General features: G+C 39.7%; 2 protein-coding genes, 1 long non-coding RNA gene and 1 other non-coding gene across 15 annotated transcripts in view; all 4 read right to left on the reverse strand.

The window, feature by feature from the left end:
* The window catches only part of SEC31A (SEC31 homolog A, COPII coat complex component), a 68750-nt gene extending 52095 nt beyond the window's left edge, over window positions 1-16655 (reverse strand). For 10 of the 12 annotated variants that reach the window (XM_060779326.2, XM_060779323.2, XM_060779322.2 and 7 more), the window contains exons 1-8: window positions 16457-16654; window positions 8374-8453; window positions 8008-8131; window positions 5490-5688; window positions 5291-5386; window positions 3509-3649; window positions 1327-1469; window positions 764-863 (exon numbers count right to left, since the gene is read on the reverse strand). In XM_060779326.2, the coding sequence (XP_060635309.2) occupies window positions 764-863; window positions 1327-1469; window positions 3509-3649; window positions 5291-5386; window positions 5490-5688; window positions 8008-8131; window positions 8374-8452 (882 nt within the window). In that variant the 5' untranslated portion in view covers window position 8453; window positions 16457-16654. Of the gene's footprint in view, window positions 1-763; window positions 864-1326; window positions 1470-3508; window positions 3650-5290; window positions 5387-5489; window positions 5689-8007; window positions 8132-8373; window positions 8454-16456 lie in introns of all 12 variants that reach the window. The other 2 variants (XM_060779318.2, XM_060779314.2) reach the window with 1 other exon arrangement.
* On the reverse strand, window positions 6660-6819 carry LOC132777372 (U1 spliceosomal RNA). The gene has a single exon (XR_009631669.2). It is a non-coding gene; the product is annotated as a U1 spliceosomal RNA (small nuclear RNA).
* Window positions 16656-18932: 2277 nt separating the features above from the next.
* LOC137097079 (52 kDa repressor of the inhibitor of the protein kinase-like) lies at window positions 18933-22002 on the reverse strand. The gene is made up of 2 exons (XM_067468380.1): window positions 21892-22002; window positions 18933-21840 (listed from the first exon to the last, which is right to left on the reverse strand). The coding sequence occupies exons 1-2, from the start codon at window positions 22000-22002 to the stop codon at window positions 20062-20064; spliced, it is 1890 nt and encodes a 629-aa protein (XP_067324481.1). The 3' UTR covers window positions 18933-20061.
* Window positions 22003-23178: 1176 nt separating this feature from the next.
* LOC132777039 (uncharacterized) lies at window positions 23179-26041 on the reverse strand. Its single transcript, XR_009631650.2, has 3 exons — window positions 25714-26041; window positions 23720-23778; window positions 23179-23327 (listed from the first exon to the last, which is right to left on the reverse strand). It is a non-coding gene; the product is annotated as an uncharacterized lncRNA (long non-coding RNA).
* Between the last annotated feature and the right edge of the window lie 1442 nt (window positions 26042-27483).

The following is a 27483-nucleotide window of genomic DNA, read 5'->3' on the forward strand; positions in this document are numbered from 1 at the left end:
ATTTGTGCAACTGAAATAACACTTCCAAAGATCTGCTACATATTTTGTGCATTGGTAAATAACCTTGTTCCTAACAGTTTAGAGAGATAACCAGGTATATCAGTCTAACAACTGAGAAGCCTAATTTGCCTTGCATGAATACTAGTGGATATTTACCACTCAGGAGAAGACTGACTCAAGCGAGTTTTTAACTCTTCTCATGAAGATCATACTTTCCAAAAGGTTATGATCTTTAACAAGGCCATGTCTTTCCAAAAGGTTATGATTATTCCAAATAGTGTGAATACCAATCAATTTTCAAAAGGGTCACGCTTCCAAAAGCCTGTGGAGATTCATGTTTTTCCCAATAAAGACAACAGCCTGTTCTATAAATTATTGCTTAGGACATTGATCTAATTATAAACAGGATATCGCACCGTTAGTGGTAAAATCCAGTTCATGGAGGCTTGCCAGCTCTCACTAATTCTTATGTTGTGTTTGAAAACTTTCACATTTTCATAGTTCTAAAAGTTAGAATTCCTTAACACACACTGGCTTTTAACATGCAGTAAGTCCATGCATACCTCGATTAATGAAGCAGATATATTCCTAGGCATTACTTCTTTAGCAGAAAAGTTGGTACCAAAAGCAGAAATAGCATACAAATTATTTCTTTTTTTTATTAGGGACTTGATTTCTTTTAAAAGAAAGCCAAACTCTTGTTCAGTTGTGCTGTACTAAATGCAAAGTTAATGTATGCCTGAAAAGTATTTGCAGACAATACCTCTCCTGTGTTTGGATTCGAACAAAGAATTTTAGCATCCTTTCCACAACTCAGCAACAATTCAGGATCTGCCATACTCCAGGCAATGGTCAAAATGCCCCTATGTAAAATGAAACAACAAACGTGGTCTTTTAAAGTGAATAATGACTGCAAAAAACTATTGAAGAAAATATATGAGGAGAGTTGTTATTAATAGCAACAACTCTCCTCATATATTTTCTTCAATACTGTGACTCAGCATTTCCTACAATGCTTACAACAGAATTTTAGAAACACAAACATTATAATTAAAACAGAATGAAACTACTATCAATATTAGAAGAATTCAAAATAATTCTCAATTTATCTATGGGTTATATCAAAATCCATAATTTTGCCCCCAAAAATCTGCCCTTGACTTAATAAATGAGGTCGATTTATACAGAGTATATATGGCACTTTAAAACCAATGAAGCAAGATGTAGTGATATTTTCAACGTCTGCTAATATATTATACAGATTATACCATAATACTTGCATGTTCTGTCCCTTATAAAAAAAATTGAATAGAGAAGTACATTTACCTTGCGTGGCTTTCCAGAACACGAAGTGGGGAAGACGCAAATCTAAGGTCCCACATCTGGATTACAGGAAGCCTGTCATCTTCTGAAGCCAGAACCATTTGTGTAGCAACATCAGGATGCCAAGCCAGCCCTGAACAGTGCATCTGAAATAGCATAGCCAGTGCTTAGCTAAGAGATAAAACATGTTCAAAGGAGAGAGAAAACTCCTTTACACCATTGAGATTTCCTTTACTCAGCGTGTTGACAACCTTTATGCTTACTACAGTAATTTGCCAACTGGCAACAACAGTGGAATCATTTTGGTTTTTTATTACCTTATTTCTTCAATGGTAAGATGCCACTGATTAAGACACATCCTAATTTCAATACCACCACCACCACCACCAAACATTTTCTCCCAAAAATGTTATATCAATTAAAAAACCTCCCAATACTTAGAAGCATATGGATCTTTAAAGAATGGAACAAAGATTTACTGAAATTTATTTGGCAGGGGAAAAAAAACAAGCTAATTATTACAGGAGTGTTAGGAAAGGGATTTGGCTTCATTGTGTCTTTGTATACTTGCCTTCTACTGTTGATACGGTCTGAAGATTAATCAATAAACATTATATATCTATCAATCTAAGACACACCCCATTTTTAGAGATGTTTATATAGGAAAAAGGTATCTTAGAATGGAAGAAATACAGCTATTTTATGCAGGAGGCATACGGCATATGGTTGTGCTATTCAAAATGATTTTCACTGGTTTGAAATTATCTCTTTTTACTGGGTTACTGTGAGTTTTCCAGGCTGTATGGCCATGTTCCAGAAGCATTCTCTCCTGACATTTTGCCCACATGTATGGCAGGCATCCTCAGAGGTTGTGTGGTCTGTTGGAAACTAGGCAAATGGAGTTTATATATCTGCGGAATGACCAGGGTAGGAAAAAGAAATCTTGTCTGTTTGAGGCAAGTGTGAATGATGCCATTGGCCACTTTGATTAGCACTGAATGGCCTTGGAGCTTCAAAGACTGATTCCTGTATTGGGGAATCCTTCATTGTGAGGTATTAGCTGGCTCTGATTATTTCATGTCAGGAATTCCTCTGTTGAATGTATTGTCGAAGGCTTCATGGCCAGAATCACTCAGTTCTTGTGGGTTTTTTCGGGCTATATGGCAAACATGTGGACAATTTCAACAGAAAGGAAGAAACCATGAAAATGAACAAAATCTGGCTACCAGTTTTAAAAAATTCTAAAATTAAAACAGCAGAGAGAAAAACAGGCAGGGACATCTAATCACCTTTCAAGAAGAGTTTGCTCCAGGCACAGTCAGCCCATTGTATGCTAATCAAGGTGGTCAGTTGAAAAGATTCACACCTAGCCCAACTTACAAAAGCCTTTTGTCTCACCCTGGTCATTCCACAGATATATAAACCCCCTTTTTTCCCAGCTCCAGCAGACCTCTGAGGAAGCCTGCCATAGATGCAGGCGAAACGTCAGGAGAAATGCCTCTAGAACATGGCCATATAGCCCGAAAAAACCCACAAGAACTGAATTCCTCTGTTGTTTGAATGTTCCTCTTTATTTACTGTTCTGATTTTCGAGTTTTAGAGTATCTCTTTTTTAATTAAACTATTTGACTTTTTACATTCTTATGAACATTTATTATTTTAAATTGATTTTACTGTAACCTGTCTTGAGATGCTCAAATATAGGCAGCACATAAGCGTTTCACTAAAAAAAATGTAAAATCCAAATTAAAGTTAAGAACTAAAATGGCAAAATATATTAATATGCATTAAGGCAAAAATCTCAAAATGAGTGAAAAAGGGAGCATTATTTGCTCGAACAAGAAAATATGTGGTCAAATATGGCCACAATTATATTTGACAGATATCCAAATTATGAAGCTCTGCATTATAGGTCAAGCAGGTCCATATCCAGGAGATTAGATTGCAGCAATGGATGTTCAAACATCATGATATTTACTCTGAATTAGTTAAGTGTGTTAACAAGAGTCTGCTCAATCATTTGTTTAGCTGCTCCTGTCAAAGGGAGGAGCTACACAAACCAGAGGCTTTCTATCCACTGTTTGTTTAGCAAGATAGTTGAATAAAGATCTCATGTAGCTCCTCTCCTAATAAGCCTGAATCACACTCAGAGATTATGCAGGGCATAATCTGAATAAATCATTACCCGGTTACTGTGGTCGCTGACTTTGATGATAGGTTCATTCTTCCTGAGATCCCAGACTGTAGCACGGCCGCTAGGGCTTGCAGAAGCCAAGATATGCTGGACTTGCCTGTTCCATGCAATGCAGCTGATATCTTCAGGAGGCTGTTGAAAGCAGAACAGAGATCAGTTTCAATCTCCATAGGCCAAAATCTCATCATGCCTCACTGAAGAATGTAACACAAAATGGACACATTCTATCACAGTTGTAGTCCTTTAAAGTCACAGTGCAAAGAAACTATATTACTCTTTCTAACAAGCATAACATGGGGAAACATCACACTCGAAGGCATGTGGGATGCCATGGTAGAAGTGCTAACAAGGAAGATGACCAGGTGCTACTTCTCATTCTGCTTCTTCTATTAATTAATTCCACCCCCTTTCTAGAAATTTGACTTCAAAACAGTGGTTCTCAACTTGACCAGGGACCACTCTTCAACATTAGTACCAAAACCTTTTGATCAACTTTAGATTAGTTTTGGTTATTTCGGGTGCTGATTCAGAAAATTGCATTGGATAGACCACATCAGCTCCATTACTTGAACAATTCCATCAGCACTGCCTCCAGAAAATCCTGCAAATCTCTTGGGAAGACAAGCGGACAAACGTCAGCATGCTGGAAGAAGCAAAGACCACCAGCATTGAAGTGATGGTCCTCTGCCATCAACTCTGCTGGACCAGCCACGTTGTCCGGATGCCCGACCACCGTCTCCCAAAGCAGTTGCTCTACTCCGAACTCAAGAACGGAAAACAGAATGTTGGAGGACAGGAAAAGAGATTTAAAGATGGGCTCAAAGCCAACCTTAAAAACTCTGACATAGACAGTGAGAACTGGGAAGCCCTGGCCCTTGAGCGCTCCAGCTGGAGGTCAGCTGTGACCAACAGTGCTGCAGAATTTGAAGAGGCACAAATGGAGGGTGAAAGAGAGAAACGTGCCAAGAGAAAGGCGCATCAAGCCAACCCTGTCCGAGACCGCTTTCCACCTGGAAACAAATGTCCTCGCTGTGGGAGAAGATGCAAGTCAAGAATAGGGCTCCACAGTCACCTACGGATCCTCAAGAATACTGATCCTGGAAGACTATCCTACTCGGCCAATGAGGGATCGCCTAAGTAAGTTTCTGATACAGAACATATGCCACCCAATAGGCGCCATCTTCTTGCCCACAGAAAACCATATTTAATAATGCAGAGCTGGTGTGGTAGTAGTAATTTTTCATGGGTAGTAAGCCTCTCCCCTCCCAACATCCCTATTGCCTCGGACCTATAAGAGGGTTTTGCGAGACCAGTTGCTTTCATTGCCATGTGGTTTCCAGGCAACGGTGTAGTAATGGTGAGGTCACGGACCATAGGTTTGTTCTTGGAGACCACTGGTGGTCCACGGACCACAGGTTGGGAACCACTACTTCAAAAGGATGGGCATCATTCAACTGTTCTCTTAAACATCTCTACACAACAAGCTTCAGAAAACAACCCAAGATGACTACAATTATACAAAATTTTATACCTCTTAATTCTTTCAGCAACCATCCAATGTAAAAAGAAATAAGTGGACTTTACCACCCTTCAAATTAACAGATCTATTTTTATTTTAAGCAACAGGCCATAAATCTTATGTCAAAATATTTCTTTAAAGAAGCCACAAGCCTATTTCCATTTTATGCTGTAACCGAGTACTATGTCTATCTCACAGGGTAGCACTATCTGCTGGCTGCCTAAACATTGCTAAATAAAATATATATCCTGTACCTGAGTCTTGGCTCCTGGTGTCATTGGTGTTGCAAAGTTGTTTAAATCCCAGATGTAGATCTCAGATTCATTTGCCCCCGAGGCTACTAGATTTGTCTGTAACCAAGAGGATAGAGATTCGTGTAATAAGAATTAATCTAAACAGCTCTTATTTGAACACTATGGAAGGGAGTAGGGGAAGGAAGTAGGGGTCTCTAACCTGGAATAAGTTGACATCCAGAGCTCTTACAGGTCCTGTGTGCTTGTCTTTCTGTGCAATTACAACTTCACTTTCGCCGGCTAATATTTTAGCAGGGTCATACAAAATGATGTTTCCATTTTCACCACCTGCAATAAGTACACCTGAGACATTCCCGTCAGATGCCACTTGAGGAGGGCCCCATATTAGCTTGTGATACCTGCAAATCAATTTCAAGAGAATAGGTCGCTTAGAAAAGTGCATCCTTCTCTCAGCCAGTGTACCATAGTTCTGTGCAGAGTTGTCCAAAGTTTGTTCCAAATTTCTGCTTAAGCCCAACCCAGGTGTTCTTTAACTATGTCCAGGGAAGGCAAAGAGGGGGAATTCTAGTCTGCTCCTAAATCTAGTCCCATCTCTACTAGACAGAAGAGGGAGAAGGCTTCTGTGACTATTACATCCAATTAAAATAGGACTTTAGAAACAATGAGGTGGGTGATCTTATCTACCCCACAGGTTTTCTGCAAAAACAATTGAGCATAAGTTCGGAAATTTCTTGCATTTTAAACACTAAACCAGTAAGGCCTTACAATTTAAAACCTTTAAATCAGGATGGGCATCTTCTGAGTCTAAAGCCATCTTTTCCCTCCATCTGAGAGGGCCTAAAGCAACTTCTCATCAATGAAAAACGGTACTGCTGGAGATGGAAGTGGCAAGGGAAGCTGCATGCAATCCATAAGTTGCACTTCACTCATCCTACTTTAGAGTTTCTCAAGACTGTTTGATCTGCTTATGCTACGAAATAATGCTATACAGTAGTCTAAGTAAGCCATGTACTTCTAATGGCAAACAGACCACATAGTTTCCTATTGACATTACATCTGCTATGAAAGATTTATGGACTTATTCCAATGTCAACGGAAAGTTTTCAACTCCTTCATCACTTTAAAGAGTATCTGCACTTGCTCTTATTGACACTGTCAAAGCCTCTTTACCATAAAACAACCGCAACGATTAATAATAATTTTATTTCTTACCCACCACTCCTCATGGCTCAAGGCGGGTTACAAAATAATCAAAACACATAAACATTGTAAAAACACCACAAATACACACATTTAAAAATTATGTCTATAAAAGATACACATTAAAACATATTTCTATAAAATGCATATTGAAATACAAATACACAAAATAGAGATTAAACAAAGGACACGAGCACCACAAATTATGCAGTCAAGTTTCCCACATTTGGGGAAATCACAGGGGTCAGAATACCCGGAGTGCAATGGATGAGCCTCACCCTGGGAAAGCCACCTTCGTGATCATGGTGCCTCCCCTGCTAAGTAACTATTAGTGTACTCTGCATGCTACTAAAGAAGTCTATTAGCAAAATTCTTCGTTAAGAGAATGTATATTCAGTTTGATTCACAGCAACAAAACAAGCAAGGAATTCCAAGTTCATCTGTGCAAAACAAGGACACAGTCTGTCAAGACTAGGGTGTTTAGTGAGGACGGGAGCTTGGGCAAATCCCGAACCTGTGCATTGGACTGTTAGTGTGGTAAAGGAAATATTCGAATGAGGGGGTTTCTTATAGTCATTTTTGTGGCTCTGTTTAGAGGTCATATAGCAGGTGTGAGCAAACTCTGCCCCCCTAGGTATTTTGGACTCCAACTCCCACAGTTCGTAACAGCCTAACGGCCAAAGTTTGCCCATACCTGTCATATAAGAAAAAATAAACAGAACCACAGAGTCTAGTGATAGCTGAATTAACCACTGCAACCTCCAGCATGCTGCCCTCCCTCCCACCTTTGTCGCCCCTCAAGTAGGGACTGTTAAAACCCTGTTCTGTATATGGTTCAAAGCAGCGATTCCTCTCTGTTGCTATATCTTGTTTTGGCATGCTTTCTATGGCTTGGGCAAGGGGACCTGTACATCTGGGTTGGCATGGCAGATCCGCCACTGCCAAGCTATAGCCAAATACATACTTACATGTTTGGTTTACTGTGGCGATGAAGCTGTGTGCTCTCTCATGTGTGCAAGTGACAAGATACAGGCAACATAAGCATATGGCCACTCTTATGGGGGCTTTAGAGAACCAGTGTAGAATAATTATTTTACTGCAGGACTAGGACTCTGGAGAACAAGGTTTAATTCCCTTTTCAGCTATGAAAACCCTCTGGGTGACAAGACATACACTCTTGGCCCCAGAAACCCCTTTGAATACATTCACCCTAGTATTGCTGTAAGTCAGAAATCACATAAAAGCACACAACAACAAATGGCATGGGTTGATTTGTATCTAAGTTTTATCAATTTTTGTCAAAAAAATCACAAAACCCATCTGAAGGAGGAAAAAAACCTCGAGATTAGGAATGTTCTAGCCCAGGAATAGATAGGTTTTTTTTAGAACTCTTCTCAATATTGGCCATGCTACTAAAACCTTTTCAGAGCTTAAAGCGATAAAGACAGACTTTTCTACTTAAAACAGTGTTGTGTGGATTTCATAATTAGATAAATAGTTTTAAAAATTGCACATACCTATGAGTGGAGGAGAAGGTGGCACAAGACTTCATATCCAGTGAAGGATCTGTCAAGTCAAGTTCAAATATTTCCAGGGAGGCATTTGTACTGAAGGTAGCATCCAGCTGCTGAGCAGAGGTGCCTGTATAGAAACAAGCAATTTACTATAAACTATTATTGAAGGGAAACCTGGTCTTATCCAGTAATGCAGGTCTTGTGTTTTTATTTAGGACAAATCTAAATTAAACTGAATCAACCCAGAATGCCATCCAAAAAGTACCATTTTTATTTGCTATAAAAATGGTTTCAAGTTGCTAAAAAATTAATTTTCTTGAGTTATGACATAAAATTGCAACTGTAAGAAATGCATTTTTTAAAACGTACCAGTAGCCAAGTAAATGGGGTGGTGGTGAGAGGGGCTCCATGCCTGCATGGCAGTACGGTCTATCTCTTTCAGCTTCATCCTGTTGAGAAGAGTATAACAGGCAGCATCAATAAATGAAAGGTGTAGGGCTAAACAGGAATAAAAGATAGATTGTGAAATCAGCTTATAGATCAAAACTTTACAAGGTAAAGGTATCCATTTTTTACTTGCGCATACATTGAAATAATAAAGATCATGTCAAAACAGCTTTCAGAACATCCAACAATATCACAAATGCCAAAAGAGATATTTTTTATATTCATTCTGAAGTAAGGCCTATAGTGTTTAATGGAGCTTACTCCATGGTAAATGGGAACAGGATGCTAGCACAGGAAGATAATGTTTCTCCCAATAAGAATGTACTCAAACATGAAGCTATTTTTGTATTCAATCCAGATCTTAACTCCAGTTACTGCTATTAGTAAGAGAGAGGTCAAGAAATACTCATTGTTCACATGAGAGGACATCAATTAAAAATGTATTTGCTCTGTTTTAACTCTTTGACCTGCTTGCACACCTGAGTCAAACTGGAAGAGATTGATCAGTGTAAGGCATGTCCCTACTAGATTTTAGCCTTATGGCAATCCCATGAATTTCACAGGACTTTTCTAAGCAAAGAAGTGGTTTGGTCAATTACTTTCTCTGAAATATGCACTACAGCATATGATAATTCTTAGATGTCTTCCATCCAAGTACTACCCAGGGCTGACCCTGCTGTTTCCAAGATCAGATCTGATGTCTTTAGGGTACTTAGACAGAGTGATTCACATATAGGCTTCTAACGTATACAGTTAATTATTTCCCCACATTTGCAGAAAAGTTACCACTCAAAGCCTCACATTATCCAAGTAAATTATGAATAAACCGCCTACACTGCTCCATACATTTGCTTTCTACCTCCTTCAACCACAAAAATGGAACCAACACATGGAACCTCATTACCTTGCTATCATAGGGTGCATCTGGCGTCAGAGGCACTCCAAGTGGCCAGCTTCTGGTCAAAGAACATTTCGCATAATGCCAAGTTTTTAACTTAGTTTGTGTTTTAAAAACATTTTAACTGTTCAATTCGATAAATAAATAAATAGAGTGCATCTAGATCAGTAGTTCCCAACCTTTTTTTTTTTTTGACTAGGGACCATTTTCCAACATTAGTACCTAAAGGGTTATGAATCAGTTTTTGGTCAACTTTAGATTTTGTTTGGTTATATGAGGTGCTGATTCATGTGGATAGACCACATGAGCTCTAGTTTCTGATACAGAACCTATGCCATCCAGTAGTTGCCATCTGCTCGCCCACTGAAAACTATATTTCATCATCTAGAGCTGATGTGGTCCATCCAAGGGGTCGGGGCTGGTCAGCAACAGGGAAAGAGTGGCAGGTGGTGTGAAAGGAGCAGAAATAAAATGCATAAATTAAAATAAAGAGGAAGGCGACTCACAGACCAGATTTTCATCTTTGCAAACCACAGGTTAAGGACCACTGATCTACATTGTAGAATGTCACGCAGTTTGATACCATTTTGACTGTCCTGGCTCAATGCTAAGGAACCCCAGGAGTTGTACTTTGGTGAGACACCAACACACTTGGGCAGAAAAGCCAAAATATCTTGTAGAACGACAACTCCCATGATTCCATGGCACTGAGCCATGGCAGTGAAATTGGTGCCAGACTGCATTAATTCAACAGAAAAGAAGTAGCCAACACTCTCTTCCTCAACAGTTCTGGTAGTACGCTGCTTTTGCTCCAAGCCATGTCTAAAGATAGGTGGCTTGTGAAGCATATAAAGAACTAAGAAATTATGAATTAAGAGCTGTGACACATTTTTTATTACACTGTGCATTTCACCCACATATAGGAATGTAATTTGATCCATCATTCTTTGTTTTTCACCTTCTTTCTCGTTTGCTGGAAACCAGAAGCTACATGACTCATTGTGAAATACACACATAAAACCACAGACCGAACTTTTGAGGAAACTCAAGTAAGAGCCCATGATCACTCTGGTAAGGTTTTCATGGCACAGTATCAACCTAGAGCCTGCTTCTGATATTCTGTATAATTATTTTGGCCTTTTAAAGGCTATATAAAGCTCAGAACTGGGTTTCTAAAATGGCTATATACCACGTTGCTCCTCATAGCTAAAAATAAAGGTTGGTGAATTTATTTATTTTTCATGCTGGCTTTCTGTCTATGTGGTACCCAAGGTGGCTTACAATTGCTAAAACTCCAATAAGGGAAAATAAGTAAGTTAAAGTAAATGCTATTGTTTTCTTAAAGTGTAAGCCTGCCTCAAAGATCTGAATACTGCAGTAGGTTCATACAATCTTTCAAATACTCCATACAGGGATATACGTATAAGTCATAATCAGCACTTTCCATTATGCTGTGATGTGATGCAAATGTTGATACTGCTCTATAAAATTAATAAACTGGTGTTATTTAACCCAAATGAAACACAAAGTAATTTTCAAAGGCTCAAATAGACATTGCTGGTGGCAATGTGGTAAGTTGTGATTTTACCACCATATAGAGTGGTCAAGTCAGAGAGTACAGCTTGTATCTGAAATCCAAAATTCTCCAAAATTGTTCCCAAGAGTAGCTGAGATAATGACATGTTTGCTTTCTGATGCTTCAATGTAGGCAAAAAATGTATTGTCGAAGGCTTTCATGGCCGGAATCACTGGGTTGTTGTAGGTTTTTTCGGGCTATATGGCCATGGTCTAGAGGCATTCTCTCCTGACGTTTCGCCTGCATCAGTGGCAAGCATCCTCAGAGGTAGTGAGGTGGGCTTTTCCTCACTACCTCTGAGGATGCTTGCCATAGATGCAGGCGAAACGTCAGGAGAAAATGCCTCTAGACCATGGCCATATAGCCCGAAAAACTTACAACAACCTAGGCAAAAAATGTTTTAAGCATAATTGTTTTAAATTTTATGTGTATAAGGCATAAAATGAATGAATTTGAGTTTAGACTTCTATCTCATATCTAAAATACCTCATTTATACACAAGTATTCCAAAGGTTGTTTTTTTTAAAAAAAATAAATAAAAATCTAATATCCCAAACCATTCTGGTCTCAAGCATTCCACATAAGTGACATTCATTTCTGGAATTACATCAGAAACAATTTCTTTAATCACTGCTGTTGGGATTACTACATTTTTCTCTAATGCAAATGATTCTTTTTCTCAAAAAGAATTAATTTACATACAGTTGAATATTCCTTATCCAGAATAATACTTGGGACCAGAAATTTCCCATACGTTGAAGTTTTATTTATTTATTTATTTATTTATTTATTTATTTGCAGCATTTATATTCCACCCTTCTGACCCCGAAGGGGACACAGGGCAGATCACATACACAGCAAGCATTCAACACTGTTAGACATACAGGACAGACAGACAGATAGAAGTATGTGTCGGCATTTCCTATGCAATCATCTGCACAGCAAAACTACTTTCTTCAATACTGGTTTTAAACTGCATTCAATGCTCAGTGTTGATATGACTTGTTCTCAAGAAATCAGTCTTATCTGTGCTATTTTTTGGGGGGAGGGGGAGCACACATGGAGGACAGGGACTCAAAACAAACATTTCAACTTATATGAACATGTAGTTTCAGGCACTGGGTGTTTGGCAATAGTCAAATACTATTCATTCTTCATCAAGACACACCTGCAAATATGGGTAATTTTATAATAAATTTTAATTTATTATAAAATTGATTCCTCCCTGGAATCTGAAAATACCCCACATCTAAGGTACTCACTAGCAGATTCTTTTAATGTGCCAGAATGAGGATTGAAGAGGATCACTGTTTATTCTGCAGGGTTTCCTTTAGAGCCAAGGTACGACCTTGCCCTGTGCACTGGTATCCATAGCACCCAATACATTTCATGTTTCCAAAATAACTAACAAAGATATTATGGGGCTGTCTTTTGCATTATTATACTTTGCAAACACCAAGCAGCATTTTTGCCTCTTGCTATTTCTAAAGGTCCTGAGAGACTATGAACATGTCACATTGCCCAGTCATGTAGAGAACCTTTGATACTGACACAGCACAGAATAAAGCACCACCTCTCCTTTCGAGAGATTAGCAGACAGAAGGACACGTACTCAACCCTGCCTGGTTTCTCTTTAAACCACCACATAATTAATTTGGTTGATGAACAAATTCTTGGCACTCAACCTAATGCAAGTCTGGGTAATACAGGCAGTCCACAAGCTACAAAAATCCAATGTACATATAACTCTTAGTTAAAAACAGAGGTGAGACAACAAGAAATGAGAGAAATTTACCCTTAGGAAGGGAAATTCATTCCTGAAAGAGTTATCATGCGGGAAAGAGTCTCCACTGAAACTTTATCATCAATCCTTGTGTCCACAACAAGCCAAAATGTTCAAAATCCAGTCATCACAGGGACAGAAAGTGAGATGAAATCCTTTGAACAGTGGCACAGACAGCAAAAGAAATGTTACAGGGGTGTTAACCCTTCCCTATGCTATCCAAAACTATCTATCTATCTATCTATCTATCTATCTATTTATCTATCTATATCTGGAGTTACTTTAAAAATGTACAATTTAAGCCATTCAAATAAGATTGCAGAAAATGTGCTACATGAACGAAAATGCATGCAAAACTAAAAATAAAACAACTTTTAATAACATATCAAGATTTTGAGTTCACTTATAACTTTGCACTAAGATGTGTATACATATACACACTATCACCACCAACACTCCACTTTAACCAGAGTCCAAAGCACAAGATTACAGAGTAAGCACTCTGGCTTAAATTATCTTCTGTGCGCATTCAAAAAGGATTTGGAATTAAATGATCCTGGAATATAAGTGCTCTATGTGATTTATAACCAAATGCTCCTTGTGGAATCAAGACACTGGTAGGAAAATATCAAGAATTCAAATATTTGAAGAACGTGACACAAACCAATTACTTTTACAATTTCCAGTACTGTAAATATGGGTGAAGGATGACACAAGATATTAGCTATAGATCCTATCTTTCAAAACATTTTTGCTATGGAGGGCAATGGAATTAGTTGTGGAGTACAGTGTGACCCATATATTCACATTACCATTATCTAAGCCAAAGTCTAAAGCACTTTCTAGGTCATCGAGCATCAGTCCATGGTATTTTTGGGCTGGAAGTCCTTCATTTTAACAGGTTTTGTTATTATCTGCAGTTTCACATATCAACGCAAAGTCCTGGAACATATCCTCCATCGATATGGGAGATCTTACTGTAGTAGTTCTTCCAGATAAATGCCAAATACCGTATATAGTAACAGGCTGTTTGGAATTGTGGGAGTTGAAGTCCAAAACACCTGGAGGGAGGGCTAAAGTTTGCCCATGCCTGGTATATACAATATATTTTGCCGATATGGTTCAACCCTCCTCTACATACATAGATTCTAATTAAGAATAGGGGAAAACTTATAAATGCTAAACCTGATTGATCAACAGGGTTTAGAGTCTTTAGTCCACCTCTTCCTTACTCTTCCCTACTTCTGAGGGTTAGAGGAAGACAACGAGTGAGTCAACCAACGGCTTCTCCACCCCACAAACCAAAGAAACAAAACGGCTGCAAAATTAAAGGGTAGCTAATGTCAGCTTCCATCTAGGAGATACTCCTGGAGTCTAATTCCTGTCATCTTTTGTGTGGGGAAGAATCCTTTACTAAAACAGAGCACTAAACTTTAGGCTCAAGAAGATGTTTCGTCTGCAATAAAATAATGCCTCCACATATTGTTATTGTTATTATTGTTGTTATTGCTACAATGACGACAGCTACTACTCAGATAATCCAAGAGTTGGAAGAGAACCCAGGGGGCATACAATCCAAACCCATTCTGCCACGCAGAGAGACACAATCAAAGTAGTCCTGGCAGATGGCCATCCAACCAGAGGAGGAGACTCCGGCCCCTTCCACACAGTTGAATAAAACACCACATTTTCTGCTTTGAACTGGAATATATGGCAGTGTGGACTCAGGTAACCCAGTTCAAAGCAGATATTGTGACTTATTCTGCCTTTATATTCTGGGTTATATGGCTGTGTAGAAGGCCCCAATGAGTGAGTCAACTGACGACTTCTCCACCCACACAAACGGCTGCAAAATTAAAGGGTGGCCGATGCCAGTAGGTACTCCTTTATTGGATTCTTGTCATCTTTTGAGTGGGAAAAGATCCCTTACTAAAACAGAGCACGAACCTTTAGGCTCAAGTAGATGTTCTCTCTGCAATAATATAAGATAATGCCTCCACATATTATTATTATTGTTGTGATCGCTACAATGATGACTGCAAGTATTGTGGGCTCTTGGTATCTCAAAGAATCCTAGAGTTGAAAAAGACCCCCAAGGGCCATCCAATCCAACCCCATTCTGCCACTCAGGAAGACACAATAAAAGGAGTTCTAGCAGATGGCCATCCAGTCAGAGAAGGTGACACCAGCTCCTTCCACACAGCGGAATAAAATCCCACATTTTCTGCTTTAAACTGGAATATATGGGAGTGTGGACTCAGATAACCCAGTTCAAAGCAGATATTGTGGGATTTTCTGCCTTGATATTCTGGGTTACATGGCTGTGTGGAAGAGCCCTAATGTTTAGGTGGAATCCCTTTTCCTGCCATTTGAATCCATTGCTCTGTGTCCTAGTTCCAGAGCATCCAAATAAAAAAGGCTTGACCTCCTCCTCAATGTTGCATCCTTGCAAATATTTATTTCTTCTCTGGGTCCTTCCACACAGCCATATAACCCAGGATATCAAGGCAGATAATCCACAAGATCTGTTATGAACTAGGTTATCTGAGTCCACACTGCCATATAACCCAGTTCGATGTGGATTTTATACAGCTGTGTGAAAGGGGCCTAAAAGGGTCTGCTTTTATTGTGAAAGTTAAGCAGAGTCATCCCTGGTTGGGACCTGGATGGGAACTCACCAAGGAATAGCAGCTTCTGAAAAAGTTACATTTCCAAAGAAAGGAATGGGCCAAAACTACATTAGGGCCCCTCCACACAGCCATACAACCCAGAATATCAAGACAGACAATCCACAAAATCTGCTTTGAACTGGGTTATCTGAGTCCACACTGCCATATAACCCAGTTAAATGTGGATTTTATACAACTGTGTGGAAGGGACCTAAAAGGTTCTGCATTTATCTTGGAAGTTAAGCAGAGTCAGCCCTGGTTGGGACTTAGGTGGGAGCCCACCAAGGAATAGCAGCTTCTGAAAAAGTTACATTTCCAAAGAAAGGAATGGGCCAAAACTAAGTCATAGTGCCCTTCCACACAGCCATACAACCCAGGATATCAAGGCAGATACTTTATTTATTTATGTATTTATTTACAGCATTTCTATACCGCTTTTCTCACCCCGAGGGGGACTCAAAGCGGTTTACACATAGATAATGGCAAAAATTCAATTCCTTACAACTATAACAGTAAAACCACACTTTTAACATAAATCATATTTAAAACAGTACATCAACAGATATCAAAACAGTTATAATCCCCAAGATCTGCTTTGAATTGGGTTATCTGAGTCCACACTGCCATGTAACCCGGTTCAGAGCAGATAATGTGGGGTTTTATACACTACCATATAAAACCCAGGCATTATCTGCTTTGAATTGGATGGAATATATGGCAGTGTAGACTCATACAATCCAGTTCAAAAGCAGACAATGTGGATGATCTGCTTTAATAATCTGCATTATGTGGCAGTGTATATATGAGTATCCCTTGTTGAAGAAAACCCTATGAAGTAAAGAAAGGTTGTGGCTTTGAGTCCCTAAATTGAGGGAGGAAAGAGAGAGAAAGCTAAATTAAATAAAGATGGACCAGAAACCTTTGTGGAGGGTACTTTGGCTTACTTTCAGGCAGGAATAAATAAACACACAGGAATATATATACATAAAAGTAAAGGGTATTAACAGAAATGGAGGAAGCGCTTTCCTCCTCTTCTGGCATCCCCTGGCCTCTCCCTCCTCCAGCCTGTCATGCCTCACCTGCTGCCGCCCAGAAGCTCAGCTGGTCGGTCACCCTCCCTAGGAAAGCCCGAGGCCCGGGTGCGGCCTGCTTCTCCTGCTCCTCCTCCTCCTCTTGCCAAGGCCCGACGCTGCTATTCCTCTACGTTCCGCTTCAACGTGGCAGCCACAGCGCCGCCTCCCTCCATGCCGCCGGCTTCCGGGCCAAAGAGAGGCCCGCCCCAAAGGAGGGTTGGGCCTACTTCGCCACTGAGACAATTTAGCCCAGGCCTGGGCCAACTTGGGCCCTCCAGGGGTTTTGGACTCCAATTCCCACCATTCCTTTCCTTTCCCCCCTTATCCAGAACTGTGCAAATTTAAACCCTCCAGGTGTTTTGGACTTCAGTTCCCACCATTCCTCACAGCCTCAGGCCCTTTCCTTTTCCCTCTCAGCCAGGCCTGGGCCCTCCAGGTGTTTTGGACTCCAACTCCCACCATTCTTCACAGCCTCAGGCCCTTTCCTTTTCCCCCTCAGCCAGGTCTGGGCCAACTTGGACCCGCCAGATGTTTTGGACTCCAATTCCCATCATTCCTAACATCCTCAGGCCATTTCCTTTTCCCCCTCAGCCAGGCCTGGGCCAACTTGGGCCCTCCAGGTGTTTTGGACTTCAACTCCCACAATTCCTAACAGCTGGGCAAACTTGGGCCCTGCAGGTGTTTTGGACTTCAACTCCCACCATTCCTCACAGCCTCAGGCCCTTTCCTTTTCCCCTTCAGCCAGGCCTGGGCAAACTTGGCCCCTCCAGGTGTTTTGGACTTCACCTCCCACCATTCCTCACAGCTAGGCAAACTTGGGCCCTGCAGGTGTTTTGGACTTCAACTCCCACCATTCCTCACAGCTAGGCAAACTTGGGCCCTGCAGGTGTTTTGGACTTCAACTCCCACCATTCCTCACAGCCTCAGGCCCTTTCCTTTTCCCCCTCAGCCATGCCTGGGCAAACCTGGGCCCTCCAGGTGTTTTGGACTTCAACTCCCACCATTCCTAACAGCCGGCTGTTAGGAATTGTGGGAGTTGAAGTCCAAAACACCTGGAGGGCCCAAGTTTGCCCATGGCTGCTGTATCCACATTATTCGTACACAAGCACACGAGGACTGGCATTTAAAACTGACCACCAACTCTGGACAATGTCCCTAACTGGTTAAGCTTTGATTTCAGAGTCAATGTGTAATTCTGAAATCACAATACAATATGGTCCCGATGTATGTCCATTTGCATTAACATTGGTGCTTCATGTGCTTTCTTCCAGTTCTTGTAAGCCTTTCCTACATCAGAATTATCCATTTTTCAATATTCTTTTCCACATCACTCTTGTAAGTCCTTGCTTACTCCGAAGCCTGTATTTTCAGTGTAGAAGCAAAGCGCTTCCAAGTCACATCACTTCGAAGCCAGCTGAGCCTGCGCCTTTAATTCATCCTAGCCAAAGAAATAGGTTTGCACCCTTATAGTCATAATATGGCACAACTGACATAGTGGATATACATCAAGCTTGGGCCGATTTGGTGTTTTGGACTTCAACTCCTAACAGACGGAGTTGGCAACCTCTGAGGATATCTGCTGTAGATGTGGGCGAAATGTCAGGAGAGAATGCTTCTGGAACATGGCCATACAGCCTGGAAAATTCACAGCAACCCAGTGATTCTGGTCATAAAAGCCTGTGACTGCAGCAGCTGCACACATATTGTGCTTTTGGAATGTTATTTTGTTACTGTGTTTATACTTTTTTCCTGTAATTTTGCTGATGTTGCTTGTTGTTTATGTTCTGGTTTTATTTTGCTCTAACATGTTGTCCGGGCTTGAACCATGTAAGCCGCTCCAAGTCCCCATCAGGAGATGGTGGTGGGGTATAAATAAAGTTTATTATTATTATTTTGTGTATGTGGATTCTTGGCCAATGTATACAGTATCTGTCTGCTTCTGTTGGAATTGGCAGAAGTACTTCCTCTTTTCACACAACTTCCCTGTTACACCAGCTCTACTGGCTACCAGTCTGCTACTGAAAACAATTCAAAGTGCTGGCTTTAGCCGAGAAAGACGTAAATCAGTGTTTCTCAAGCTTCCTAATGCTGCAACCCCTTAATACAGTTCCTCATGTTGTGGTGTCCCCCCAACCATAACATTATTTTTGTTGCTACTTCATAACTGTAGTTTTGCTACTGTTATGAATTGTAATGTAAATATCTGATATGAAGGATGTATTTTAATTCACTGGACCAAATTTAGCACAAATACCCGATACACCCAATTTCGAATACTGGTGAGGTTGTGGGGTTGATTTTGTCATTTGGGAGTTGTAGTTGCTGGAATCTATAGTTAACCTACAACCAAAGAGCATTCTGAACTCCAATGATGGAATCAGCTAGTTCTAAAAATGAATAGCACTTTAAATTATATAAATGTTTAAAATAGTTCAATACCATCTTTATAAGCTCAATATAGAAATAAAGCCACAAGACCATGTTCTGTTAAATAAAATATTTTATTAATAAGTTAAATCATAGAATTTCTAACTGTATATAAGGAATTCAAACACTATGTAATATTATTTTCCACAGAAATGAATGTGTGTGGGACATAGCTGAACAAATGACCCAATTGCACATAGACCTGCTGATGCCTAAATAAATCAAATGCATAGTTTCAGCATCTGCTTAAAACTCATTAATCCTTGGACACTTGAGAAGACCAAAAAATAACAATAATCTATAAAACCAGTGCTTAGACTAGAGGTCCTCAAACTTTTAAAACAGAGAACACAGCTTTTAACTTTGTATTATTATTAAACTTTATTTATACCCCGCCACCATCTCCCCTCAGGGACTCGGGGCGGCGAACATGAGGCCAAGCCCAACAAATACAATAAAATACAAACAGCAGATAATAAATAAAATACAAAAATAAAAGAGAAAAAATAACAAAAAATAAAAACCCTGGGTATGAGGTAAGATGAAAAATTAAAAACAAAAAAATTGAACAAAGTGAGCTGGATCAGATGCAAGAATAAAAACAGGGGACATTGGGTGAGATAGAAAAACGAAGCCCGAGAAAACGAAGAAGTTTATCTGGTGGGAGATACGAATGGGACAAGCTATGGGGTTTAACTTACCTGCTAGAGGAGGAGGTAAAGTGCATCAAGAGAACAAGTTTATGCTGGGACGGTCATGGTATGGGGATTTGTTGCTCCTTTATCAAAAGCAAAGCAGAACAGACAAGTTTTCAAGCTTTTCCTAAAGGCTGACAAATTGGGTGCTTGCCTAACATTGTGTAATTTATTACTATTGTTTTCATGTGATCTGCTTTATTATCAAATGCTGTGTTATATTTGTTTTTAATGATTTTAGTCTATTGTTGTATTTTACGACATTGAAAGTTTGTCTTTTATGTTGTGAACCACCCTGAGGGGGAGGCAGGGTGGGATAGAAATAGTTAGCTCATAGTCCCTCAGACCAGCCCACAGCCAGAAAAAAAAGTGTGTGTTGAAACAATTTTTTTAACAAAACACGAAGAGTTCCATAACACAAAATAATTTAAATTATATGACTCATTCTATATTTTATATAGACTTAACTAAACCAAATTTCTATTTTCGTTACAAAAGAATACCATAACGCCTGTTAGAAACACTTGAAAACTGTGTCAGTACACTTTGACAGAAATCAGAATCTATCGATAAACTTCGGTGGACACTCAAGAGCGCAAGACCAGTCAATCTTTCTTGCCCCATTGTGCTTCTTACATATCTTTTCAAACTTTCACTTGTTGAAAACAACCTTTCATTTGTAGCTGTTGACGCTGGCAATGTGGCACAAATCTGAAGAAGTTTCTTCACATTGGGAAAAACCTGTCCATCACAGACAAGATATGCTTCCAGAGCATTTGTTGGTCTTTCTGCAGGTGCAATCTTTTTCCATTTTCTACACCACAGGTCAGACTCTTCTATCAGTGTGTCAGGATTTTGAAGGCATTCATTGTAAAGTTCTGCACACTTGTTCAAGTTGGATTTTAAACGTCCACAATTAATAGGGAGGAGAAGTTGCAGTTCCTGAACTACTTCCCTGTGCCTTGTAAACCTTTCTTGAAGCTGATTGCAGAAAAAGTCCAGAAATGGGATGTACACATGTAGCCTATAATATTCTACTGGTGTTAGTGAAGCAGCCTGCATATTGTTTTCGCAACTCTGCCTTGAATAGATGCAAGGAATCGTAACTTTTTCACCCATTGACTCCACTACAGATTTTGCTGTGTCAAAGATCTCCTGAAATTTTTTCACAGATTTTGTGCGCATTTCCCTGGCTTCTTCTATGAGAAGGTCAACATATTGCAGACAATCAAAAATGTTGACATCTACTCTTTGTAATGCTTTGCTAAACTGGAGGGATAATGACAGAAACTTTCTTAAGATGTGTACGGTTACTACAAATTCAGCATTCAGTACACCTAAAAGAAGGCTCCACGCTTCTGAAGAAGTCTCACTGTTGTATAGAGGACTCTCATTTAGTTCTTCAAGTGTTCTCACCACCACACTGTACAGTTCAACAAAACATAAAACTGCATCATGCCGCTCAACCCAACAGGTTTCACAAAGCGGCAACAGGTATTTTGCTCTTGATTCAGGGAAACTGTCTTTTATATTTTTCTTCAGCAGTTCTAGTCTGATGGATGATGCTCTGAAGAAATTGCAAACGTATGATATATTTCCTTGGCAGTTTCTGACAAGTGGTATGTTGCAAGACTTTGCTAAGGCTAGATTTAGTGAGTGAGCACTGCAATGGGTGTGGACAGCCAATGGATACTTCTGTGATATTATTGCCTGTGCTCCACTAATATGACCACTCAGATTAGCAGCTCCATAACCCTGTCCACACAAGTATTTCAAGTTTAGCCCAATTTTTTCTAGCCTTTTTAATATAATGCCAGCAAGTCCTCCACCTGTCATATCACTTATCTTCACAAAGCCTATAAAGTCTTCTCTTATTCCTGCAGCTTCAACATCAACATATCTTACCGAGAGCGATAACTGTACTGAGGTACTCACATCCAAAGTTTCATCTACCAAAACAGAGAAACACTGTGCTGCATTGCATCTTTCAACAATTTTTTGAACTATCTTGTCACCACAAATTTCTATTAGTTCATCCTGTATTTGAGGAGTAGTATATTGGGCATTCAGAGCTGCAGTTTCAAGATGACCTTTCAGGTTATTGTCTCCTGATCTGGCATGAAATCTCAACAAGGCCCTGAAATTACCATCCTTGTCCAAAGGTTCATCACAGGTAATAGGTCCTGAATCATTGTTCCCTCTTAAAGCCAGTTCTTGTTGGCCACAAAGGACAATTGTTTCCACAATTGGCAGAAGTTTCTTTCTATTCTCTTATGCTTTATTCCCTTTAACTTGATGATGGGTTTCCTCAGTTTTCACCTGCAATCCAGGTGTACTTGTAAAGGGGCCTTCATTAGTAACAGCTGCTGCAATGATTCCCAACCTGCTGCTGTCTTGATCTTCAATATTTGTTTTTTTCTTTTTCCCCATGAATTCAAAAAATTTTGATAGACGTTTAGGCATTTTCTGGAGTCATGTGGATGAAAGGAAACACTAACAACAACTAACAGGGTGTCTTAGAACAGCAATTCAGCTTAGCAGACAATTGAACAGCAGCATTCAACAAGGCGGATGTAAGAGAGAGCTCTGAAAGGGGGAAGAGCAAGAGAGCAATGAGGACTATTTTCAGGTGTATTTTAAAACAATATTTCAAAAACTCTTAAAGATCATTACATAACAAATGAAGCTACATAATAACATCTATAATTCTGTTCAAATTTCACAAAAATGTTTAGAATTGGAGATACAGCATTTTGAAAGATCTCTTACACACACACACTAAATTGAAATATAAAAAAACCAAGGTCTGTGACACACACATATTATATTTTTAGAAACTACATAAAATACTTTTAATCTGGTACCTAGTTATTCAAAAATACTTGAGTTTAGGAGAAATTAAAAGTATAAACTTTTAAAGCAAGCACGAATGATCATAGTAATAGTAATAGTAATAATAATATCGTTATTTATATCTTGCCATCATCTCCCAAAAGGGACTCGGGGAGGCTTACATGGCAACCAAAGTTCAATACATACACACATACATATATAAAATCTGCCCACAACAATGAGCAATACCAAATAACATAAAATAGCAACTAACAATAATTAACAGGTACAACTTAAATTCAACTATATAGTGAAAATGCAACAATAAATTAATCCTTGATCTATCCCTTACCTAGTTCTCCCTTGCACTTTCCCGTATTTCCTTTTAATGTTATCTTGAAAATATTTTTGATAAAAATAAATTAGAAATAAATTAAAACTATTTATTTAAATAAATAAATTAAATTAGATATACAAACAAATAATGTTATATACCTGGAAACACTGTAAGTTGTATTAAAATTTAACTTTTTCTTATAGAGCCTAATAGGGAAGTCCGATTGGAAATCAGTTTCGGTGGATTACATTATCATAGATTTAGCATGAGGATTTGGTTAACTAGTTAAAATTCATGAGTAAACCAGGGCTTTAAAAAAAAATAATCATGAAAGTTTGGGGGGGGGGGGGGCATGAAACCAGAAACACACACACACCAGGCCTTATACTGTTGGGCGGATGGACAAAAGTTTGAAAAAAACATAAACAAATTCCTAATGACACTGCACATATCTTATTTATAGTGCAATTAAAAAACAGTGACCTAATAACTGGAATCCTGTTAAGCCCCAAGTACAGTATTCATCAAACCAGTTGCTGAATAGACAAGTCCATTGAGTTATCTTGTATTTAGAGTTTCTCGATCCCTGAAAAAAAAAAAGAGAAAATATTTTCATTATGTATAAGCATTCATTTATCAAAATTAAATTACACTATATTCAAGAATCTGGTACAGATTTTAAATGTGGTGTCCTCATCCAAAAGATTAATAATCACAGCAAATCATGATGTGAACAGCAAAGGGTTTAATCATTGGACACCAGGGGCAAAGCAGCAGAAATTACTACATGAAAAGCAAATACTTAGAAACCTACAAAAGTAACAAGTTGTGCTTTTTAAAGAATGATCACATATTAAAAGACCATACGCAGCAACTGTTATAATATGCTTTCATAAACAAATGCATGGTACTCATGAATAGAGGTCTTTAAAAACAAAAACCAGGATTTATTTTGAAGAAAATTTAATAAAATCATACCTAAAGATGTTTGGGATTCCCACGTTCGAGGTGTCTTGTTCATGGAAAAATTACTTCATCTGAAAATAGAGAAGATAGAATCAGAATTGGAAAAGACTTCGTGGGCCATCCAGTCCAACCCCCTGCCAAGAACAGGAAAATCGGATCCAAAGCACCCCCATCAGATGGCCATCCAGCCTCTGTTCAAAAGCCTCCAAAGGAGGAGCTTCCAACATACTCTGGGGCAGAGAGGCCCATGCTGAACAGCTCTCACTCAGGAAGTTTTCCCTAATGTTTGGTTGGATTTTCTTTTTCTGTAATTTGAAACCATTGTTCAATTGCACCCTAGTCTCCAGTGCAACAGAAAACAAGCTTGCTCCCACCTCCCTATGACTTCCCCTCACATCTTTATCCATGGCATTTGTTCCTGTTGAACTTCATTCTGTTAGTTTTGGCCCATCTCTCTAATATGTTAAGATCATTTTGAATTCTGCTCATGTCTTTTGGGGATATTAGTTATCCCTCCCAATTTGGTGTCATTTGCAACATGATGATCATGCCTTCTAACCCTCATCTAAGTCATTAATAAAGATGTTTAACAGAAAAGGGCCCAGGACAGAACCCTGCTTATGCCACTCCACTTATCACTTCTTTCCAGGATGAAGAGGAAGCATTGATGAGCACCCTCTGGGTTCATTCGCTTAACCAATTACAGATCCACCTAACCGTAGTTTTGCCTAGCCCACATTTAACTAGTTTCTTTGCCAGAAGGTCATGGGGACCTCACTGAAGGCATAACTGAAATCCATATATGCTAGATAGTCTAAAATACTTAGCCTCCTGCCAATTCAAAACATTAGACATAAAAATACATATGTATAAGATGGAATTGAGGTAGCTAAAAAATAAAAAAATTACCAGGCAAGGGCAGCTGTTAGGAATTGTGGGAGTTGAAGTTCAAAACACCTGGAGGGCCAAAGTTTGCCTATGCCTGCCTTATACATATGTTTTACTGTATCATTGTGTTCCAGTCAGCCTGGAACTACAAGAGATTAAATGTTATGCAATGACCAGCCATGAAAACATGTTTAACAGAAGCTCCAGCTGTCCTTAATATGACTGGTGTAGGTCATTAAAAACTCATTGCATTGCTTGTAACAGAATTATCAGGTAGTAGGTAAAGGTTTTCTTCTTGACCAGGCCCGTAGCCAGGATTTCGTTTTGGGGGGGGGGGGCTAATTTTTTTTCAGGGGGGGCTGAGTCTGAGTGAAAGAGGGTCTAGCCTAGCAAACCTTTTGTATCGTTACCCCAATACCCCCATGCATATGGGATATATTTTGCATGGTGATCAGATCATGATATGAATAAACGTAACAGTTTAAATAATGTACCAGTAAGGCCTTCTCGCAGACCACCATGAGAATTTCGGGGGGAGGGGGGAGGCTGAAGCCCCTCAAGCCCCCCCCCCCGCTACATGCCTGTCCTTGACATTAAGTCCAGTTGTGCCCGACTGAGGGGTGGTGCTCATCTCCATTTCTAAGCCAAAGAGCCAGCGTTGTCCATAGACACCTCCAAGGTTATGTGGCCAGCATGACTGCATGGAGCGCTGTTATCTTCCCACCGGAGCAGTACCTATTAATCTACTCACATTTGCATGTTTTTGAACTGCTAGATTGGCAGAAGCTGGGGCTAAGAGCAGGAGCTCACACTGCTCTCCAGATTCAAATCTGCGACCTTTCGATCAGCATGTTCAGCAGCTCAGCGGTTTAACCCACTGGGGGCTCCCCGGGTAGTAACCAAGCCATTTGCTTCTATGAGCAAATCTAAAATCAATTTATTATTGTTATACTTATTTTTATCTCTCTGGAATGATGCAAAACAGCTCATACATACATATATACACACAATATTATTTCTCAGTCTTGACTTTGATTTCTTTCTAACATAATAATAACTATCTATTACAAAGAATAATGATCATGGTTAGTTAGAAGAACCCAAAAAGTAAAACAAACCTCATGTTACCAAGCACAGGCCTCCTATCTATATAAGAGATAGATAGATCGATGGTTAGATAGGTGGATGGATGGGATTATAGAGTTGGAAGAGACCTCATGGGCCATCCAGTCCAACCCCCTGAAAAGAAGCAGAAAAACTGCATTCAAAGCACCCCAGAGAGATGGCCATCCAGCCTCTGTTTAAAAGCTTCCAAAGAAGCAGCCTCCACCACACTCCAAGGCAGAGAACGAGTGGATGGATACAGATTAGATTAGGTAGATATCTCTCTATCTGCAGCCCGCTCCCTCTTGATCATCCTCTCTCCAGGAAGGAAGGCAGCAAAAGGAAGTCCGAGGAGAGAAGCGCCTCTTAGCAAACCTCGTTTCTAACTTTGCCGCTTCCTCATTGGCTTAAACGACGTATTGATTTGGATTGGCTAATGTCCTACCCAAGAGCCGACCAATTAAAATAGACGTATGGCGGGAGAGAGCCAATCAGAAACAGGCTTAGAAAAAAAGGCGTCCAACTGAGAAGGGCGGTTTGATTGGCTCTCATTCGCGGCTCTTTTTTGGGTCATCGCGAGAGTGGGAGGGGACAGGATTGGCGCGAAAACCCTCCCGCTTTCTCGTCTCCTATTGGTTAGAGAACGTGGCAGAAGGGAGGGGCTTAGGGTAGTTCTATCGATGGCAAACTGGAATGATCCAAAAGGAGAAAAAAAAGGGGGGGGGGACACAAATGGGCGAAACCAACTCCCTTCCTTGGAAAGGGACGGTCATTGAATGGGATGACACATATCAATTATTTTTGGGAGGTTTTTTTCGCATTTGTGTAGGGTTTTTTTTTTCTTGTTGCAAGAATTGTACCTGATTTGATTCTATCCTATCTGGGTTGTGGCGCAGCTGGTTGGGAGTCAGCTGCATTAAAATCACTACTGGCCGAGAGGTTATGAGTTCAAAGCCAGCCCAATCGGAGTGAGTTTCTGGCCATTTGTCTAGCTTGCTGTTGACCTTTGCAACCTAAAAGGCAGTTGCATCTGTCAAGTAGGAAATTTCGGTATTGCTTATGCAGGGAGGCTAATTTAACTAATTTACAACACCATAAAACTCTCCAGCAGTGGTGCAAAAGAATGAGGAAGTACTCCATTGGTGTCACAAGTTAATGGTGAAGCAACAGTCCCCCTGATGGCCCGAATTCAAAAAACATACCCTCATGAAGCTGGAAAATTAAATGGCCTCTGTGTCTCTGTCCATGTTGTGTGTCTATGGCAGGGGTCCTCAAACTTTTTAAACCAAGGGCCAGATCACAGTCCCTCAAACTGTTGGAGGGCCAGATTATAATTAAAAAAAGTGAATGAATTCCTATGCACACTGCACATATCTTATTTGTAGTACAAAAAAAATCACTTAAAAAGTAATTCATTTAAAAAGCATTAAAATGAAGAACGATTTTAATATAAACTTATTAGTATTTCAATGGGAAGTGTGGACCTGCTTTTGGCTGATAAGATTATTGTTGTCTGCTTTCAAGTGTTTTCAGACTTAGGTTGACACTGAGTGAGGGCCGGGTAAATGACCTTGGAGGGCCATATTTGGCCCTCGGGCCTTAGTTTGAGGACCCCTGGTCTATGGCATTGAATGTTTGCCATGTATATGTGCATTGTGATCTACTCCTGAGTCCCCTGCAGGGTGAGAAGGACGGAATATAAATACTGTAAATCAATAAATAAAACAAATAAAAACCTGCAGAGAAGGAGACACAGCTCTTACCATCAGGAACGCTTCATAATG

This window comes from Anolis sagrei, chromosome 5 (genome assembly GCF_037176765.1).
Source record: "Anolis sagrei isolate rAnoSag1 chromosome 5, rAnoSag1.mat, whole genome shotgun sequence".
Lineage (NCBI taxonomy): Eukaryota > Metazoa > Chordata > Lepidosauria > Squamata > Dactyloidae > Anolis > Anolis sagrei.

Excerpts from the sequence above, each read along its gene's own strand:
- LOC137097079 (XM_067468380.1), bottom strand. The coding sequence starts at position 22,002 with ATGGGGAAAAAGAAAAAAACAAATATTGAAGATCAAGACAGCAGCAGG. Across the intron at positions 21,841-21,891 it reads CAAGTACACCTGGATTGCAG|AATAGAAAGAAACTTCTGCC; the intron begins GTGAAAACTGAG and ends AAAGCATAAGAG.